The sequence below is a fragment of the Leucopleurus acutus genome (assembly GCF_964270905.1).
Source record: "Leucopleurus acutus genome assembly, chromosome: 3".
Lineage (NCBI taxonomy): Eukaryota > Metazoa > Chordata > Mammalia > Artiodactyla > Delphinidae > Leucopleurus > Leucopleurus acutus.
Window position 1 is genome coordinate 46,313,189 of NC_139145.1, and position 20,441 is coordinate 46,333,629.

General features: G+C 40.6%; 1 protein-coding gene and 1 pseudogene across 2 annotated transcripts; one reads left to right on the plus strand and one right to left on the minus strand.

Moving 5' to 3' along the window:
* Window positions 1-2,985: 2,985 nt before the first annotated feature.
* On the minus strand, window positions 2,986-20,411 carry MFAP3 (microfibril associated protein 3). The gene is made up of 3 exons (XM_082836027.1): window positions 20,373-20,411; window positions 10,028-10,491; window positions 2,986-7,125 (listed from the first exon to the last, which is right to left on the minus strand). Exons 2-3 carry the CDS (start codon window positions 10,320-10,322, stop codon window positions 6,332-6,334), a joined length of 1,089 nt encoding a protein of 362 aa, XP_082692153.1. The 5' UTR covers window positions 10,323-10,491; window positions 20,373-20,411; the 3' UTR covers window positions 2,986-6,331.
* Window positions 12,821-13,770, plus strand: LOC309960283 (large ribosomal subunit protein uL30-like; annotated as a pseudogene). The gene has a single exon. The product of its transcript is annotated as a large ribosomal subunit protein uL30-like (transcript).
* Window positions 20,412-20,441: the final 30 nt, after the last annotated feature.

The window sequence follows — 20,441 nt, forward strand, 5'->3', positions numbered from 1 at the left end:
TAAACAAACATTTACTGTCTCTTCTATACAAAAGGTGTTATCCTAAGGAATAAGGGGCTACAAATACAGGTGACTAGTACATGATGCCATCTCTCAAGTTGCTCATAAACTTGTAAGGAAGGAGTAACTATAATATAAAAGGTAGAATGTTACTGTATTTCCAAGAGAGTGCAGGGGTCTTTAAAAGGTAAACTTGGGAAGATAGGCTGGGAGCAGGTCATGGAGGGTCAAGAAATTGGATTTTTTTTTTTTTTTTTTTTTTTTTTACTGCTAAGACAGCAGGGCACCATTGAAGATTTCTGAGTTCCATGACCAGATTAACACCTTTCCTTCACTGTCCAAGGCTTATTCATCCTCCTGGCCTGGCTCAAATCTCACCCCATCCACAAGGTATTGCCCACCCTCTGCTACCACTCACTTTTCATCTTTAACTCCTTAAGCTTTTATTATCTAGTGCTAATCCATTTAGCACTTGATGCCACACTGTCTCTTTCAGATGGTTTATTTGTAGGAACATCTTACTTTTTAAACAGGTCTATAAATTCCTTCTAAGCAGCATTCGATTACGTTTCTGTCTCTGGCTGAGGACAGAAACATAATAAGCCCTCAAGCAATGCCTGCAGCTGCTAGTGTCACTTCTTCAGGGGATTCTTCTCTGACCTCTAATGAGATCAGATTCCTTTGTTCCAAGCTCTCAGAGAATCATTTTCTAGCACACTTCTCAGTTTTTAATTATCTACCCTGCGTGTGACTTTTTGAATAGGATCTGTCTTCCCATAGGCTGTCAGTTCCTAAAGAGCAGGGACCACCTCTGATTTTACTCATGATAATGTCCCTAGTTTATGTGTGACAAACATCTGTTGAAAAATTGAATAGGCATAGCCTTAGGTGTTCAAAGGGTTAAGGGACTTGAGCAGAGTAGACTCAGGCATGGTCCAACTGCCTGTAGTTTCTGAAAGAGCAATGAAATTCACATGGCAAAACTACCCCTCAGTGGGAGTTCCTCCTGATAAACCTCCCTTCTGCTTAGGGACAAACTCTTTCCCAGGGGGTGGCTCTTCTATTGTAAGAAGGCCCCCTTGAAGGCTGATTTATCATCACTTAGGACACTTGAGTCCTCCTTCTCACACGGCTAAGCAGGAGGCAAAGCAGAGTGTTTCCAACTGTCAGGAAGAAGCAGCACGCTGGCAGCAGCCTCGATCATCCAGGCAGATGGAGCAACATATGTATATTTACATATATATTTCCTAATCAATAGGTTCCAGTGAAAACATGAAAACTCGAGGACATGATTGGAATTTAAGGGGCTCTGAAGGAGTTTGATTCCTTAAAGAAAATTAGGACAATCGAGTTGTGTTTTGTTTTTTTTAGCTGCAGATGATTTCAGGACAAAACGAATAGTACTACTGAATGATAAAACTTTCCTCCCTAAATTGGTAAATCTCCTCTTCCAAATTAGGCACTGCTAGCATTTCTTCTAAGAAACACATTGCTGGGGACAGCCAAAAAGAGCTTTGAAATCTTTTAACCTTATTCCCGGCCCCTGCCTGCTTCTCTGACATTCTCCCCTCACAGCCACACAGGCTTATTTCTTCTCTTTCTCCAATAGGCCAACCTTGTTGTCCCCTAGGAACTTTGTTATTGCTTGCTCATAGCAGGTGGCCAGTACGTATCTGATAATGAATAAATAGGTTAAGATAAGCCAATTATGCCCCAGCAGAATCCCATAACTTGTCTGTCTGCTGCTTGAGCCACGTGTATGGGAGACTACATAAGTGATGGCTTGAAGATTTAACCTAAGATTTAATGCTTCTGATTCTTGCTTTGTTCATGCATGTGTGGACTGAAAAAAATGCACAACCTAAAAGTTGAGAATTATGTTTTATTCGGCAGACATACTGAGGACTTAAGCCTGGGAAGTGGCCTTTCAGATAGTTCTGAGGGACTGTTCTGAAGAGGTAAGGGAGTAGCCAGGATATACATGAATTTTTGCAACAAAAAACAGGTAGTCAGAACAGCAAAAGATTAGTTAATTAAAGAAAAACCAGACATCTCAAGTTAATGAACTTAATACTTCTCTATGTATGGGAAGATGTAAGAGCCTGGGCTCATCGAAACCATTCCTTTGATGTACACCTTAACTATCTAGGCCGGTATCCTGTTTTTCTCCATCCTGAATCCCCTCAGGGTGCACAGTCAGGGTGGCTGTAGTGGCTGATGGCTTGATGGCTGCAACATCCTTTGTTTACTGATATGGTACACAATGTTCTTCATCCATACATGTGAGTATCTTCAAGGAACATGGTTTGCAACTATATCCACCACACAACCACATTTTGCTCCTGTAATTCAAGTGAAGTTGACCTTGTTGCACATTACCAGTAGCCTACAACTTCCATTCTTCACTTTCTTAATAATAAAACACTTTGCTGCAATATGTCCAGTGAAAAAATATACAATTTCATCTTCCCAAGCTTTCTTACAGTTACTGCAGGTAGTCAGGTAACCTAGTTCTGGAAGCTGTATAGTGGAAGTCAGGTGAGGCTTCTGGAAAGCTATCGCCTTCCTGATAAAAAGGTACAGACTTTGACTGTCTACCGCAAAACAAAAAAAAAAAAAAAAAAAAAAGAATGTATCTCTATAGAAGACTTCAGACAAATGAAATACACTCCACTGAACATTTAATACATTACATTCAAGTACAACTTTTTTTAAAAAAAGGACAAAATTATAATGTAAGTATTCATTAACATGGTAACCATTTAAACATCATCTGAACCATATTAAACAACTCATTTACTCTTATGAAATGTGTTGAGAATCTAGGAGTTTATGCATAAGGCTTAGCACTTTTTTGTGTGTGTGTGTGTGGTACGCGGGCCTCTCACTGTTGTGGCCTCTCCCGTTGCGGAGCACAGGCTCCGGACGTACAGGCTCAGCAGCCATGGCTCACGGGTCCAGCCGCTCCGCGGCATGTGGGATCTTCCCGGACCGGGGCATGAACCCGTGTCTCCTGCATTGGCAGGCGGACTCTCAACCACTGCGCCACCAGGGAAGCCCAAGGCTTAGCACTTCTAACATTGCTGGCGTAGGGGACAAAAGACTGTGTTCTCTTAATAGTGATTCAGGAAATCTGGTACACTTGTGTTACCGTAGCTGGGTGAGGAGGCAAGGCTAGCACCCATGACTGGCCGGGCCCTGGAAAACAAGCATTCACGCTCCCATGCTGCTCTGTGACACAGAATACAAACTCTGATTTAGGTTGAAACTACATGCAGGGCGTGGAGAGGACTGTGCCAAGGGGTTCACTGTGGCTGGAGGACAAAAGGGAAGCTGGGTATTTCGACTTTAAAATACGTGGTAAGTGAGGTGAAGAAGCCGGGAGCCTCCTCACAACCATTCCAGGTCAGCAACTCCCAAGATATTTATATCAAGGTAGTTGGTAGGAAATATAAACGCTCACTGGGCCAGACTCAAGAACTAAACTATCAGAACAGATGCGACTTTGAGGACAGGCTTATCAAACTGCCTATAAACTAATCGCGGTATCAGCTCAAAAGATGCCTGTCTGTCTGATTTCAGCTGGTAAGGAATCTCTAAAAATGTTCACATGTCTATTTTTGGTAAATTTATTTCACAAAGCCACCATTTCATTTCATAAGGACAGTAAGGTTCATTAAATCAAAATACAAGACAGAATTTGTAAATGAGATGACATAACTATTTCAGATACAGTTTGTTGAGTAAAGGCATTTTCACTAACCATAAAATCTAGCAAGACAGAAGGATAATTACACTACCACTATTGTCAAAAGACTGTTACTGGAGTTTAAGTTCAAAAGGTTAAGGATTTTACAAAAAGACAGCATGAGTATTAATAATATATGAAGAGTATTTGATTAGCTACAGAAAATGTTAGTGAGTGTGGTTTTCTTCCTCTGAACAACTAGATTTAGTAAGTAATGCCAGCTCCACTTAAATTTTGACCTACTTTAATTCCTTATCAGTGGCACCTTAACCTGGAATACTCAAAGTAATCCAGTTACTTTGGCCACCGAATTAAGACACCGTTACATTTCTAAAGTGATTTATCTAGGATACACTGGAGTAGCCTATACTTGTTATATAGTATTGTGCAAACTTATTTTTTTCCCAATATTTCTTGTATTTTTCCAAAGCCCTGTTTCTCAGGACTTTGATCATTAAATATGTCTACATTAAGGTCCCAAATGCCCATGTCTGTTATGAGAACATGTGGGGTAAATCCATTCTCTTTAATGTGACAAGATACATTCTAAAAATGACCCCAAACCTGCTATATTGGGACAGGTTGCAAGGTGCTATCTAAAGATCTGAGGGACATTCAGGGGACAGACCTCAGACAAGGGATTTAAAAATTTTTTACATTTTCAAGAGAAACATTCTGGGAAGGGAAAAAGTGTTCTATAATCTAGGGCATGTTCAAGAGCCCTTGCTCTCATAGCCAAATGTATGAAAACAGTGTTCTTTAAAGAAATACAGGTCTATGAGCCAAGACAAGCTTTGGCTAAATGACGGGTAGCTTTTGTTTGGCTCTGGAGGTTTCCATGGAAACAGCCTGAGAGACAGAAAAGGCAGCATTATCATTATCTGTAATGCCATCTGATAAACCTGCACATCGATTCATTCATGCTATCGAGAGCAGATGTATTACTTCTGATAAGCCTTCACAAAGGAGAAAGGAGTTCTATCTGGTCACACTTCGAATTTCCTGCCTTCCTCCATTTGAAATTAAAATCCTGATAAAAACCTCCCCCAAACATTTCTCTCAGGAACCTCTGTTCAAGTAATGCTTCAGTAATCAGAAGCCAAATGAAGAAACGTGAAGCACATGGAGCTCCACTGCCAAGTTCTTAAAATTATATGACGCCAAGCTTACTGTAGCTGAAGAAATTATTCTGAAGAGTATGTACAATTCCATTATATCAGATCTCAGCCAGGCAAGAAATACTGTCCTAAGTGTTTATTATACACAGTTGAATCAGGTGGCATCCCTCATAATTTTTCTCCCTCTTTATGTCTAGATCATCTGTATGTGTGTATATATATATCCATCTGTATTAGTATCTATATATTTAATATAGTAACATACACCACACACCATTATCTAATCTTATTTCAGGTTAGTGCTTCTCGGAAAGGCTGCAAAAGCAGCCCTAGCTCAAAATTCTACACCTGAAGTACACAAAAATAAAAACCTCAACAATAAAATATAAACAAGATGAACAAGATAAGGAGGCATGCAACCTTTAGCACCATATTAAAGACCACGGAGGGCAAGAGTGTTGACAGAGGTCTAAAGAGGAATTCAGCTGTGGGTTTTCTCCTGGAATGGGATCCCAAACACAGAACTATCTCATAGAGTCCAGTACTTTTAAACAGGGAAAGCCTGAGAAATTCTATGAACAGAAATGTCAAAATCCATTAATTTACCAGACACAGATGATTTGACATTGTTTCTTATTCTAAAAACAATGAAGACATTATTCTTTAGGAACGAACTGTTCACTTTTGGAGAACAGTTGGGAAATCACTGCCGGCTCAATGAGCTAAATGATGCCTCAGTAAGTTAAAAAGACATGATACACCCCCACAAGTTCCAATTTACTCATGGAAAGTAGCTTACTAATGAGCAGTTAGCTCCCTGGTACCTGTATAACGATACAGACATGGGCTACACTGGAGACATTCAACCTAGCATATACAACTGTATGCTCCACCAGCAAGACATCTGAAAAACACCCACACCTCTATGCATAGCATTGGTGTGGGAATCCAAATCACAAAGTTTCAGCTTGGTCCTTTCCATAAAAAGGGACTCAAAGTCTAGGGAAGCGTTTATTCAGAAATGGGCTGAAGATTCTTTTGGTTTAAAGGTGGCAGGTAAGAAGTTAGAGGGCCAGAAATGTCTTTAGATATCATCCAGTGCAAATCCCTCATCTTGTTAGTGGGAAAACTGAGGCCTAAAGATAAGTGTCAGCCCTAACAATGGAAGAACCATGACCAGAAGAGAAGCCATGTAATTCTGGGTGTGGTACTTTCCCCATTAGGCTGATGTCTCAGGCCCCTTTAAATCTCAACATGTGTCATTTAATCAAGCTCACGGTAAATGACTGAGAAAGATCAGATAGGGAAAACACTGAATTTTTAGAAAGATTTTGGTAACAATTCATGTCCTGATGTGCTTAATATGAGCAAGGGGAAAGTCCTACTTATCTTTTGGTAAAAATGTTATTTCCTGCATGAAACAGGTTCCTTTTCTGAGAGCCATTTTTGTAGGTACTGGGGTAGCTCACAGCTGGCAACTTTCATATGCCCCATCTTTGTAGTTAGAGTTCAATTCAGCAGATCCTGTATCATCAGGCGGGCTGAAATGATTGCTGTCTTGAGAATCTGTATCAATACTTTTGGTCTCTGACTGAAGGTGGACAGAAACCTGAACTGCTATCTCCTGGCCTTGTTCACTCAGGGAACCATCATCCGAATCTCCTCCTGGTGAATTACTCCGGCCCATCTCTGGGTTAATGACAAAGATGCCATCCTGAGCATTCAAGGCAGGTCTCTCTTTCATTCTTTCTCCCATGTCATCAGGGTCATCCACTCGCACAGCCTCAAACATCTCCTCTACAAAGGCCCGACAGTTTAGAATAAGAGGTGGCAGAGGGACGCTTCTTGCCAGTTCTTCAATATAACGAGCAAACTCCATGGTTTTAAACTGTGTGACTTTGGCGAGCTCCAGAGTCTTGGCTGAGGTGATGATGGGGATGCGTTTTGCGATCTCAAAGGCCTTCTGAAGTTTCTCTGCCCCTTCAGTTCGGAAGAATTCATTGATGGCTTTCTCAGTTTTACGAAGATGGCTGCTCATCATGCACAGCCGTGTGACATTCAAGATGAGGGTGATTGTAAAGGCAATCAGGCAAACAACCATGTAGTAGACACTCATGTCTCCCGAGGTGAAGATAACACGCAGGGTGACCGAGTAGGAGGCACGGATCGGAGACGTGATAAAACATGTATAGAGCCCACGGTCAGCAAAGGCTATGTTGGTGATATTCAGGAAGTTATCAGAAACCAACCATTTTCCACCTGATAACCCAACAGAAATAAAAAATTACAGCATAAAGAATACTATTGCTAAATATGCCAACTGCCTTATCAATATTCCACCTCTTCATGAGAGTACTTTAAATCAACTCTTCTATTAGGCTCTGCTATTTCCTTAAAAGATGTAAGAAAGGGCAGACTTTTTATGTTCAGAGTCAGAATTTAAACAGCCTGGGACTTAAAAAAGGGAATCAAGATCTTCCTGACACTAATGATTATCCTAACTACCTTTTCACTGCCAGATGTAAGAAGCCTTTCAGGGAGACAGGTGTGTCGACATAATGCTAAATGACTAAACTTAAAAAGAAATATTTACGTGTGTGTGTGTGTCTATATCACAGTCTCTACCTAGACTTTCTCATAAATAGAAGGATGTGCCTCAGAAATATAAAACAATGGTTATTTATAATGGGTTATGAGTAATTTTTACTTCCTTTTAAACTGTTTACTTTCAATAATGAACTTATTTATTTAAGACAAAAACTATTTTTAAAAAACCCTACCAATTTAATGCATTTCTTCAATTACTAAGTGGCTAATCTGGCATGCCTTGCACATGTTAATTTGTCTTGTTAGAAAAGGTTGGTTGATGATAGTATCTTGTTTTTCTGGCAGGAGTAAATGAAGCACAAGCCAAAAGATATGTTTCACAAGCGAGGCTAAATGACCAGCTTGGGAGAGAGAAAAAAGTTGCCCTTAAGATGCCTAGGCTTGTTTTAAACCTAAAACATGCTGCTTCTCTTCCATACGTGAAGGTATCTTCATTCAGGGAACGCGTATACAAAAGCACATGAGTATGAAAAACAAAGCACACTGACCACCCACCGTGATTCAACATCCTTTAATAACTTGGAAAAAAAAAAACAACTTGGCTCTGCCTGCACAATTCTCACCTTTGTGGTAAGTTCTCAGTGTACCCTGTGCTTTAACTATGAAAGCCATTCAAAGATGGGATAGATGTGCGGTGTAGGTATGAGTCCCAATGCCTAGAGGTGGTGTCCCAGAGGAGGCTGGGTGACTGCTTGTTAAGCACCATTTCAATGTCTAATCTTCCAGATCTCTTTCATCCCTGAGATTCTATGGTTCAGGATTATTTGGGTGGCACATCAATTAGTAAGTACTGTGGATTGTGCCCATTCTTATCATCATCAAAATTTATCTAAATTCTAGTTATATTTTTACTAAAGTAAAAAGAGGAAAACATGTAGTTATGAATATAGTCATTATTTTATAAACTTCTGTTCTATAAACTTGGAGCTATGAAAAGGATACCCTGTGAATCCACGGTATGATGAACTACATAGACTCCATTCATCAGCCACTATAACCACAATCTGAACTCTCTAGCTCACTTGCTGATAATAGCTCAAGATTTATGAACCTTATACTAGACTAATATGCTCTTTAAACTCTTCTCACTTGAGATTCATAAAATTTAATATAATTGTCCAGAGCTGCTGCTGAAAGCATCAATGACAGATGTTAGTGGTTTTCAAAGTAAGGGCAAAATAGGAAAATAAAACTATCATTCCACTTGGCTGGTCTTATCCTGACCGAAGCTTTGTCTATACAGTCAGTCCGTAATAATCATATTGATTAACCCACATCTTAAATGGGTTTGTTAGGACCCTAGAGCCAAACGAGGTAAGAGTCTAGTTCAGTGGATCCAAACAGGGAACCCCAAATCATGTTCAAAATACCACTCTAGAGATTCTGATTTCTGAGCACCACTGTAGAGATTCTGATTTAATAGGTCTATATTCTTAAGAAGCTCTGTTCTTTCTAACATTCAAACTCTTCAATCCCTTGGTGGCCAGTTACTCAGTTTGCAGAAGGTTAAAATGTTTAGCGTATACTTTAGAAGGAAGCACCATCTGTCTCCTTTTCTGTTTTCCACTCTAATATGAATAGCCAAATATCCTTATATTCCAAGAGATTAGACTACCTTTCTAGCAAAAAATATAAAGGGGCCTTTTCCGAAAAGTGTAGCTTGTGAGGATCCCAGAATTTAATCTTTATCCCATTGATATTTCATGGAGATTTCTTCCTAAGGTGTTTTAACACAAGTAGTCTTCAAAAAAAATAATCTTTCTAACAGAACACTAATTAAAGGAAATAGTATTCTGATTAAGATGTGTTTACGGGTTCATAAACAGCATAATCAAATAAAAACCTGTCAAAAAGTAGACCTTGGTCACATTATTATGATGTTTGTGTGATTTTTTAAGACTGACAGACAAAAAAAAAAATACAAGGGAAACTCTCCTGTTTTCAAGTAAATTAAGGTATAGAATAGAAAGGGCTTATAGAGTTCCTCCTCAGTGCCCTTCTGATTCCGAGGGACTTAAAGTTTTATGCACAGATCTTTATAACTATTTTTAAAAACATCCTGGATTTCCTCCAACATTTTTAGTAACTCATTTCTGAGCAAAACATTTTTATTTATGACTCTAAGTCTAACCCAAATCCTTCTTGCTGTATTCACACAGGGCCAGCACTCTGTACTACTCACATTACAGTCTAGGTGAATGGCGCCCCCGGAGTTGTGCAGCGTGTAGCCTGCACAGCTGTATGCAGCAACCCTGATGGACTCTACCTTGAATGAAGAAGGAAACCAGCTCACCAAGAGGAGAGAAAATAGCTCACCATCATTATGTGAACACCTTTTAAATTTATAACTATTCTCTATTTATTTTCTTCTGGTTAAGTAATTACCATTATTTTGCTTTTTCTGATAGGTATAATACTCCAGGCCTTCCAAAGTTTTAACTATTTACTGTAGTACCTCATCTTAGAGATTTCTTGTTGAATATGCCTTAAAACCAGGAAGAAAGAAGTAATAGGAAATGAGTAACCTTGATTAATTATACTCTGGCATAGTTACCTCTGCCTCTGTTATCCAGCTGCTGTCCTTTTGAGTTGTACCAATAGACACCTTCATAGTGGTCGACTGTGAGAAGACACTCAATTGAAACACTAGTTCCCTCTCTGGCTATGATGACATCATCACCTGAGTGGGAATCTGCTGAGAGTTCAAAACTTGGGAGAAATGATGCATTGGAAGAACTATGATTTGCTCCCAGAGGGGTCATTTGGTTGAAGCCTACATCTTCCAAAGCAAAAGCAGCTGGCACAGTAACACTCACAACTAAAGTGAATAAACAACAATGTGGCTTCATGGGAAAATGGGAGAAAATCTTGTTTAGAGTTGGAGAACTGAAAAGCTTCTATATTATAACAAGAGCACGGTGGGTCATTGATTGCTTGGTATTGGAGTTTTCAAAAAAAATGGTAGATCCAGGTATATTTTGAAGTCTTCAAGATTAAAAGAGATGAGTGGAGACCAACCTAAAAGAAAGCCAGATATAAAGTTTAACCAGGAAAGACTCATAACGGGGTGAAACTCTATGTCCTAAAAATAAACAGATGTGAAACTGATTAGAATAATTGGCATCAACATTAGGGAGTGAAACAGAGAGAACACCACCTAAAAATCCCAACGGAATCGGTTGAAAGAGCACTGAATTGGGAAACGGCAGACCTAGATTCTGGTATTAGCTTTGCTACTAACTAGCTGTAGGTCCTTGGCAAGTAGCTGCGCTTGTTCTCTCATGTGTCAAATGAGGGACTGGATAAGACAATCCCTAAGGGCCCTTCTAGTTCTGAAATGCTGTGATTCTATTTCACTCTGACAAACTCCAAGCAACAGGGAGCCAATGAAGGTTAAAATATTTAGCTTAATGATCTTTTATTCCACCTGTACCATTACCAAATGCTGTTATATCAATAATTTAAATCAACTGGTACATTATAATCATAACCATGAAGCTCAAAATTTGAGTAATTCAAGTATACAGACATATAAGATATAAATAATACAGGGCTACCTGAAGTAGTTTTTTTGTTTTAACATCAGAAAGAAAACTGCACTACTACATGTACATAAATAGTTACTGACTTCTGAGGCTATAGAACCTCCCTCTTGGGCAAGAATGTTAGACAAAAGAATTTTCCTTTAATAATTTCTTCAATATCAAGAAACAAAATTCAGTATATTTAAGTTTGTAAGAATACCAGATTTCTAGCTCAAAGTCTATAAAATTAGCTAAGGGAGGAACTGACACCTTAAATGTCTAGTTGGTAGAAATACAGATGTAAACTACAGGGAAAGATTGTCAGACACATTTAAAAGAAGAGTAAAATATCATAAATAAAAGCAAAATGATATCCCAGTCTAAGAATCTATGTGATTATGATGAACTTCCTGGTAATTTGATTCCTCTTTTAAAATCAGACTCTTTAAAAAAAAACTTAGTTATTTAATTTATTTATTTTTGGCTGCGTTGGGTCTTTGTTGCTGCACGCGGGCTTTCTCTAGTTGCGGTGAGTGGGGGCTACTCTCCGTTGCGGTGCACGGCTTCAGTAGTTGTGGCACGTGGGCTCAGTAGTTGTGTCTCATGGGCTCCAGAGCGCAGGCTGAGTAGTTGTGGCACACGGGCTTAGTTGCTCTGCGGCATGTGGGATCTTCCCAGACCAGGGCTCTAACCTGTGTCCCCTGCATTGGCAGGAGGATTCTTAACCCCTGTGCCACCAGGGAAGCCCCTAAAATCACTGACTCTTAAAGAAATATTTCAAATTCTATTTCTATAAAATATGGGATGAAACACCTACCTTTATTTCTTATGAGGGCCCAAAATAATTAGTTTTGGAAATGACATTTACTCCCCTGTATACTCACGTGAAAGCTGCTTGATCATACAACATAAAAATCAATTGATCATTGTATTTTGCCATTAAACTACTCAAAGTCTAAATTACATTAAGTTGTAAATATCACTTAATCTTCATTAGACCTTGAAAGGATGGTTGGATGATGACAATAATTTTCTCTTTCAAATTTAAGTATGGACTATTTAGAGTAAAACAAAGAACTTCAGAATTTGCTATACATAAATAGATAAACACAGGTGCTTGTTTCCATTTCTTTCCAAAACCCCACTAAAATGACACTAAAGGAAACAAAGCACTTAGGCACTGCAGGGGATTATAGAAGTGATCTGGTCTAACCTCTTCACTGTGACTTGCTCTTTAAGAGCATACTATAAGTTAGCAGGAGAATCCTGGTCTCTATTAGGAGGGAGTGGAGGGTGGAAACAATGGAAATATCATTTATTAAATGACTGAAGTAAGCCAGGCACTGTGCTAGGGCTTGATATATGTAAGCTCCCAACTTTTTCACTACAATTGGCAGATGTGATTTTTGTCCTTTATTCTAGACTCGTGGTTCTCAACAGTGACAGGAAATGAGTGTGCTGAAAAAGCGCTCCAAGTTTTCCCCAGGACTTCCATAACGAGTACCTGTGGCTTCATCCAAGTTGGCATTTCCCAAATTTCATTCATTTCTTCTACCGTTATGATTTTTTTTTTGCTATATCCATGAACCAAATTATTATTAGTTATGCTTTTCTTAAAAAAACTCATTTTTCTTTCATACATTTATGTTAAAAGGAAAGTCTGTATCACATCTGTAGATAAAAGTAACTGTACACATAAGCACAATGCAAACAAAGTCATGTTATTAACTTCTAGAGATACTGCCACCTGTTGAAGGCTCTGAGCTAGAGGCCTGCTCTCTTTGTGGAGAAAACAAAAACAAAACAGCTCTCTCCTGGCTGGAACCATGGAGAGTGCAGAAGAGAAGAAAAAGAAGGTTCCTGCTGTGCCAGAAACCCTTAAGAAAAAGTGAATTTCACAGAGCTTAAGATCAAGTGCCTGAGGAAGAAATTTGCCCAAAAGATGCTTCGAAAGGCACGGAGGAGGTTGATCTATGAAAAAGCTAAGCACTATCACAGGGAATACCGGCAGATGTACAGAACTGAAATTCGAACGGCTGGGATGGCAAGAAAAGCTGGCAACTTCCACGTACCCGTGGAACCCAAATTGGCATTTGTCATCAGGATCAGAGGTATCAATGGTGTGAGCCCAAAGGTTTGAAAGGTGTTGCAGCTTCTTCGCCTCCGTCAGATTTTCAATGGCATCTTTGTGAAGCACGAGGAGGCTTCAATTAACATGATGAGAATCGTGGAACCATACATTGATTGCATGGGGGTACCCAAACCTGAAGTCAGTAAATGAACTGATCTACAAGCGTGGTTATGGCAAAATCAACAAGAAGCGAATTGCCCTGATGGATAACGTGTTGATTGCTCGATCTCTTGGCAAATACGGTATTATCTGCATGGAGGATCTGATTCATGAGATCTATACCGTTGGAAAACGTTTCAAAGAAGCAAACAACTTCCTGTGGCCCTTCAAATTGTCTTCTCCACGAGGTGGAATGAAGAAAAAGACCACCCATTTTGTAGAAGGTGGAGATGCTGGCAACAGGGAAGACCAGATCAACAGGCTTATTAGAAGGATGAACTAAAGTATCTACCACGATTATTTTTGTAATCTGGTCAGTTAATAAACAGTGACTGCTTTCAAACTGAAAAAAAACAAAACAAACCTCCCAGAACTCCACTTTATTCTAATACCACCTCATTTCTTATTCTGCCACTCCTTTGCTCCCCACCGCTTCTTACTACAGAGTTTAGAACCTACTATTTTAGACCAGAGGTATACATTTTAATCTATTCAACTGTGTCTACTGAGCACCTACTTTGTGCCAACCTACTCTACCACAGACACCGTCTCTGCCTTCATGGAGCTCAGTCAGGTAGAGGACATAGACACTAAGTACATACAAAATACACTAAATGCTACCCAAGGGAAAGTACAGGATGCCACAGGAGTACACAACATGGAGAGCTAACCATGTCGCAGAAAGCCTCCCTGAGAAAGTAAGGTGTGCAATAGGGCCTGAGGATAAATGGGAATCGAGAATGCAAGAGAGCCATCTAGGTAAAGGGATGGGGGCAGGGAAAAAGCAGAGGGGTCACTGGTTAGAAGGTGTTCAGGAAAAAGAGCTACAAGTTGTAGTCAGAGAGTAATGGGTCTGATTCCTGATTCTGGAGGGGAGCAGTTTCGACCAACAGCAAAACTGGAGGTAGACTTTGGGAACTAGAGTGGCAGGTTGAAGTGAGTGAAAGAGATAGTTGTCCAAGGGGAAGCAGTCAAAGAACTGAGAGGCTCAAAAGTGGGGTACCTCATGTAAGGGGGTGTTAATGTCCCCCCAGGATCAAGGCAGCTAAGGTAGAAGACACTGGAAATAGAAGAAATGGACTCACTCTTCCTGCTCTGAGATCAGGAGCTTCAGGGGAATGAACAGCTTCCACGTGACAGCCTCCACGTGACAGGGCTGTAGGGCAATAGTGTCCTGGCAGTGTTACTGCTGAATGGAATCCCTTCTTCATGCAGCTTCCCTGAGCCTCCTCTCAAGGCCTGGCTCTTCCTCCCATATGGATCCAGAGTATACCTGGATGCAGGATGGCTATTCCCTGACCCCTGTAGCCCTCACCATTACACTATTCACCTGGCTCTAGTATATGCTGCTCTGTACTACCAGGCAGTCTACACCATCTCACCTATGAGCCCTTTAAGCACAGGGACTGTATTTTTTTGATGCTATGTTTCGTAACTCGCACATGTTCAATAAATACTTACTGATAGAGAATAGTTTGAATATAATCAAGTATGTTATGGATCTTTGTAAATTGAAGAATGGTATACGACAGGGATCATAATTATTCAGGCCCACATGCATTTACTAGCACTTGTTATATTCTCTGAGACAAAAAGAACCAATGTTGTAATCTCGAAAGATCCTAAAGGCATAATGCCTAAACGCATTACTTGAACCAACCACTAACCCTCAAAGTCTTCATTTACCATCTAGTCCTAGGAGATAATGGTGGCAATTAAAGATTACCAAGTCCAGAGTTTCCAAGCCAGGCTGAATATCACAATCACCTAGAGAACTTGTTAAAAATATAGATTACTGGGTTCCACCCCAGACCTACTGACCTGATGAATAAGAACCTCTGCGTTTGGACTTTGGAATTCATGGGTTTTAATTAGCTCCCTGGTGATTCTGAGGCAGAGGGTCCATGGACTAGCAATCACTAATATACTTCCTCATTTCCTCTACAACAGCCCTGCTCCAGACTGTCTGAACACTTCCAATACGAGAGAACTATTACTCAGATTACATTCTGGATTGTTTACCCTGGAACATCATACTTGCTGGCCTCTGATAAAGGCAGGGTAGCAGAGAAGTTCAGAGTACAGACTCTGGAACCAGGTTTCCCGGGCTCGAATCCTGGCTCTGACTCTAACCAGCCTTACGACTTTTGTTAATGATTTAATCTCTCTGTGCCTCAGTCCCCCCATCTTTAAAACAGGGGAAATAATAGCATGTATTTTCACAGGACTATTGCAAGGTCTGAATGAGACAGTATATAAAAAACACAGAGTCTGGTAATAATAATCACTGAATAAGCTCTAGATATTATTATTGTTGATGGTCCTTTCAGGTGCTGAAATCTACACCTTACATCAAAGCCATTATTTAAGATAAATAAAACACTTTTACTTGGAATACCATGCAACCATTTAAAAATCATGGAGGGGGGAGGGGAAACACCACTAGGTAATTTCAGTCTTTAAATTTCACACTCCTCTTTTTCTCATTGCAAATAAATATTTTACAATTATATGAATCAAACAGGAATTGTAAACTGACCTTGGAGCCCAACCATTATATTACATTGTTTTTAATGTGTCCTGAGCTTGTGGTAGAGAGCTTTTGTTGTGATCTACCTAGCCCGTGTTTCCCTTTTTGGAGCCCTGCCTTCTTGGGCCCAGGAGGAAGTCAACCCACTGGCTAAGAAGAATCTTGTTCTTGGAATTTGGATTGAGGAAGAGAAGCCTTATAGGGAGCTGAGGCAATCAGGTTAGAGAAAGGACAACAGGGGTGGAGAAGGGAAAGAGAGAGGAGACAGGAGATAGGGGCTGCTGGTGGTGGAAAGAGCTGCAGAGGGTAAGAGAAAGAGGGACTCACACATGCTGCTCCGGCTCCTGATAGAATTCTACTTCCTGGCTTCAATATGACTTTTTTTTTTTTTTGCAGTACGCGGGCCTCTCACTGCTGTGGCATCTCCCATTGCGGAGCACAGGCTCCGGACGCGCAGGCCCAGCGGCCATGGCTCACGGGCCCAGCCACTCCGCGGCATGTGGGATCCTTCTGGACCGGGGCACGAACCCGTGTCCCCTGCATCGGCAGGCAGACTCTCAACCACTGCGCCACCAGGGAAGCCCTTTTTTTTTTTTTGAGAAATAAACACCTTGGAGATATGGGGATATATGTATAGTTGATTCACTTTGTTATACAGCAGAGACTAACACACTATTGTAAAGCAATTATACTCCAATAAAGATGTTAAAAGAAATAAACATCTTTATCTAATTTTATTCAAAATTAAAACCACAAAAATGAAGGCTGACTGTGCAAACAATGAAGGAAATGGAGAAACGGTCAGGTGGGAGAAAAAAGACTGAGTTCAGCAAAACCTGGAAGGCAGGGGCAGAGACAGCTAACTATATACAAGAGAAGTACTGAAGAGAAGTGTAACTGTGCTGTGAAAACACAAGAGAAAGGAGGACTTCATGAATTTTAGAAATGCAACTCACTTAAAAGTTTGGGACTTTGCATAATATCATGCCTGCTATTCTCAATGGAGCAGCTGACATTTGGAGGCTAAGAAGAAAGAGTTCAAAAAGGAAAATCAAAGTGCCACCTTCCTGCAAACAGTTAAAAGGGGCTATGCTATGCTTGTGGATGAAGTTACTTGGTAGAATGTTTTATTACCTTTCTTCAGCATGAATAGGATAACTGAAAAGTGTGATATTTAAGTTTAATCTAACTGCTTTTTCATCTTTCAGGTACACTAAAACGTTAGCTTTTCTAGGATCATGAATAATCAGAAATGTAGATGATTTTACCCTCCAGAATCATTCTGGATATTGGCTATATCATTAAAAAAGAAAAAGAAAGAAAAGCGCCTAAGCTATCATCCCTAACAGATTGCCTTGTTGCTGTTCCTGCCAAATTCTGAGAGAAGAAATATTTCCATTCTCTTCCAATTTTCAACAGAAGTAAATAAGGAAGTAATGTGGCTAACTTCCATTCTTGTGGCTCAATATTAAGTTGGCTGAGGAAACAGCTGTTTGCAGAAATAGTTCTGGGATAATTCAAAGGAAGGAAAAACACTGATGCCCAGATGGTATTGGTTTTTGCTCCAAGTATACTGGGATATTAACGGTTCATTCTCCATAGCTAACGGCGTTCAAGGCTGTATTTACAGCTTATCCACTCTCCTCAGCCTGCACTGTTACACTTGAAAAATGGAGAAGCTCCTTACACGAGGCACACAAATGGTCAGAGTGGCATTTTGAATTGGCAAAGGGGATAAAAAAAAAAATGAAGAGCAGGCTGTTAGCACTCCTCTATCCTTTCAGAGAACAAATGTAAAGCTGTTGTGCTTATACTCGACCACTGCTATAGATAACATTAAAAGGTTAGTAATACGCAAACAGAAATCATCATTTTGAGGGTCATTTTCCAAAAAGTTTCTAAATAGCCCTTATGCTCCCAACAGCATCTTAGAGCCATCACACACCTCATCACTGGCCTTTGGGCACTTGGCTCAAATGTCAGCATATTTTCTGGTACACTGAGGAACACCCTCTGTATTTGCTGAAGCTGTGCTTCAAACCATGGTTAGTTGTTATGCCCTTGACTTTGATCATTTTTGCCATAAGCATTTGCTTATGAAGCTACACAAAGACATAGATATGACAAGCTTAGACTTATGATCTCCTTGCCCATTTTTTTCTCTATAGTCTGAACCTCCCCCTGCCCCCGCACCCTCCCAGTATCTCAAACTCAGTATAACTAAAAAAGAACTCCTCACTCTCATGCTCAGATCTACCTGTCCAGTATATACATAGTTCAAACGATAGCCACACAGTACAATTCTTCCAGTTTTGCAAGATCAAAGTTACAGTGTCATCATGGCTATGTGGTCAGGAACATGGACTCTGGCGTTACAGTGCCTGATGTGGGACTTCCCTGGTGGTGCAGTGGTTAAGAATCCGCTTGCCAATGGAGGGGACACCGGTTCGAACCCAGGTCCGAGAGGATATCACGTGCCTCGGAGCAACTAAGCCCGTGCACCGCAACTACTGAGCCTGCACTCCAGAGCCTACAAGCCACAACTACTGAAGCCTGCGCGCCTAGAGCCCGTGCTCCACAAGAGAAGCCACTGCAATGAGAAGCCCGTGCACTGCAACGAAGAGTAGCCCCGCTCACTGCAACTACAGAAAGCCCGCGCACAGCAACGAAGACCCAGCACAGCCAAAAATAAATAAATAAAATAAATTTATTAAAAAAATAAAGATGTAGATTTCTTGGGCATCTGCATCTTTGCCGTGCATGTAGTTTTAATGACTTACAAATCATGTATCTTTGATTTTCAAAACCTTACTGTAATTCAGCAATTCTCCAAGTGTGGTGCAGGGGCCTCTGGGGGTCCCAGAGACTTTTTCAAAATGAGTTTCGTATTAATACTAGAAAATTATTTGCTCTTTTCTCTCTCATTCTCACACAATATGGTGCAGTTTTCCAGAGGCTACATAATGAATGCTATCACAAGAGAGTGAATGCAGAAGGAGATATGAGAATCTAGTTGTCTTCTATTAAGCCAGATACTAAAAAAAACCTTGTAACGATGTAAAACAATGCCATTCTTTCCCATAATTTTTTTTTGGAAAATATTCTTCATAGAAATGCTATTTATGTTAACATGTAATGAATGTATCATTTTAAATAAATTAACAATTTTTGAAAAGCTGTTTTGATATATAAAATGGCATACTGAGGAACTCTGGGAGAGGGAGGGTGTCAGGGAGTGCTGGGTGAGGGTGGGTATGAGGGAACTCTGGGCGAGGGAAGGGGTGAGGGGGAAAAATGGTATATTGACAGTTATAAGCACACAAACAAAAACTCTCTGACGTTCTCAATAAGTTTTAAAAGTGTCAAGGGATACTAAGACCAAAAAGTTTGAACACTTTCTATTATAATTATCATCAGCAGTATTTTAAGGATAAGACAGTTAAGTGGCTTGCCAAGATTCTATTCTTAAACCTCCAATTTTATGCATTTCCATTACAACAGAAAATCAGAGGAAAACACCTATTTTATACTTAAAGTGTTCTTGTTTTTTTTGGGGACAGGCATTTTTAACATGCTCCCAGGTGATACTGATGCCCCTAAATTTAGAGAAGCACCATCAAAGCAAAGGAAACCATCTGAAGAGTTTTAGGAAGTGACAATTATGTATAGACATTAAAATGGTCATTCTGAAAGCATTAAATGGAGTTGGAAGACGTTGGTTCTTAAAAGGCCAGGTGCCTTCACCTCTCTGGGACTTAGTTTTTCACATCTCTACAGGGAGGGTGTCTCTAATGCTTTTCTGGCCGTCATTTTGGGTTTCATGCATTCCACTGTCCAAGGGCAAGTGAAGAGGTGCATCTTTCTGATGAAGGGTCAGGAGTAACCTAAAGTCATAAATCACAGCATGTCACTCTTGGGCACAGAAACCTTCAGTGCTTTTCCACTGCTTTCCAAATAAAAGTCAAAATCCTTCTCCTGGCTCACAGCCCCTACAAGGGTTGGCCAGTTTAAGTCTCTGGTCTCATCTTCCTCTTTTTGCTCCACGCACAGTAGCCTTTTTCCTCTTCCTTGGCCTGGCTCGGTTTGTTCCCACAAGAAGGCGTTTGCACTTGCTATTCCTTCTGCTTCTAATACTCTTCACCAGATCTTCAAAAGGTTTACTCCCTCGCTTCGTTCCGTCACTTTATTCTGCTTAATTTTCTTTAAAGCACTCACTACCGTCTTAGATAATCGTGTTTGTTTGTTGACCTGTTTACAGTCGGTCTCCTCCGCTAGGCTGTCAACTACTTGTGACCAAAGCCACAGTCGCTCGTAAACCAGTATGTCCCAAACGCCCAAAGAAGTGCCTGGCAGGTATGTGGAGCTCCGTAAATATACGACGGCCGAACTCCTGCAGCCCAGGCCAGGCTTGCAAAAGGGCAGCGGATACCCCACCCTCCTTCACGTTGTACCCCAACCCACCGCTCAAACCCACGCCTCGACACCGCTAGTAACCCACCCCCACCCCCACCCCGCCCCAGCCCTAGACAACGACCGCGGACTACCCCTCACTCACCGGACCCTCGCCAAGCTCCTTCCGGCTGGACCGGCTGCTTGACCCGGAAGTTCTCTCAGGTAGGCAAGG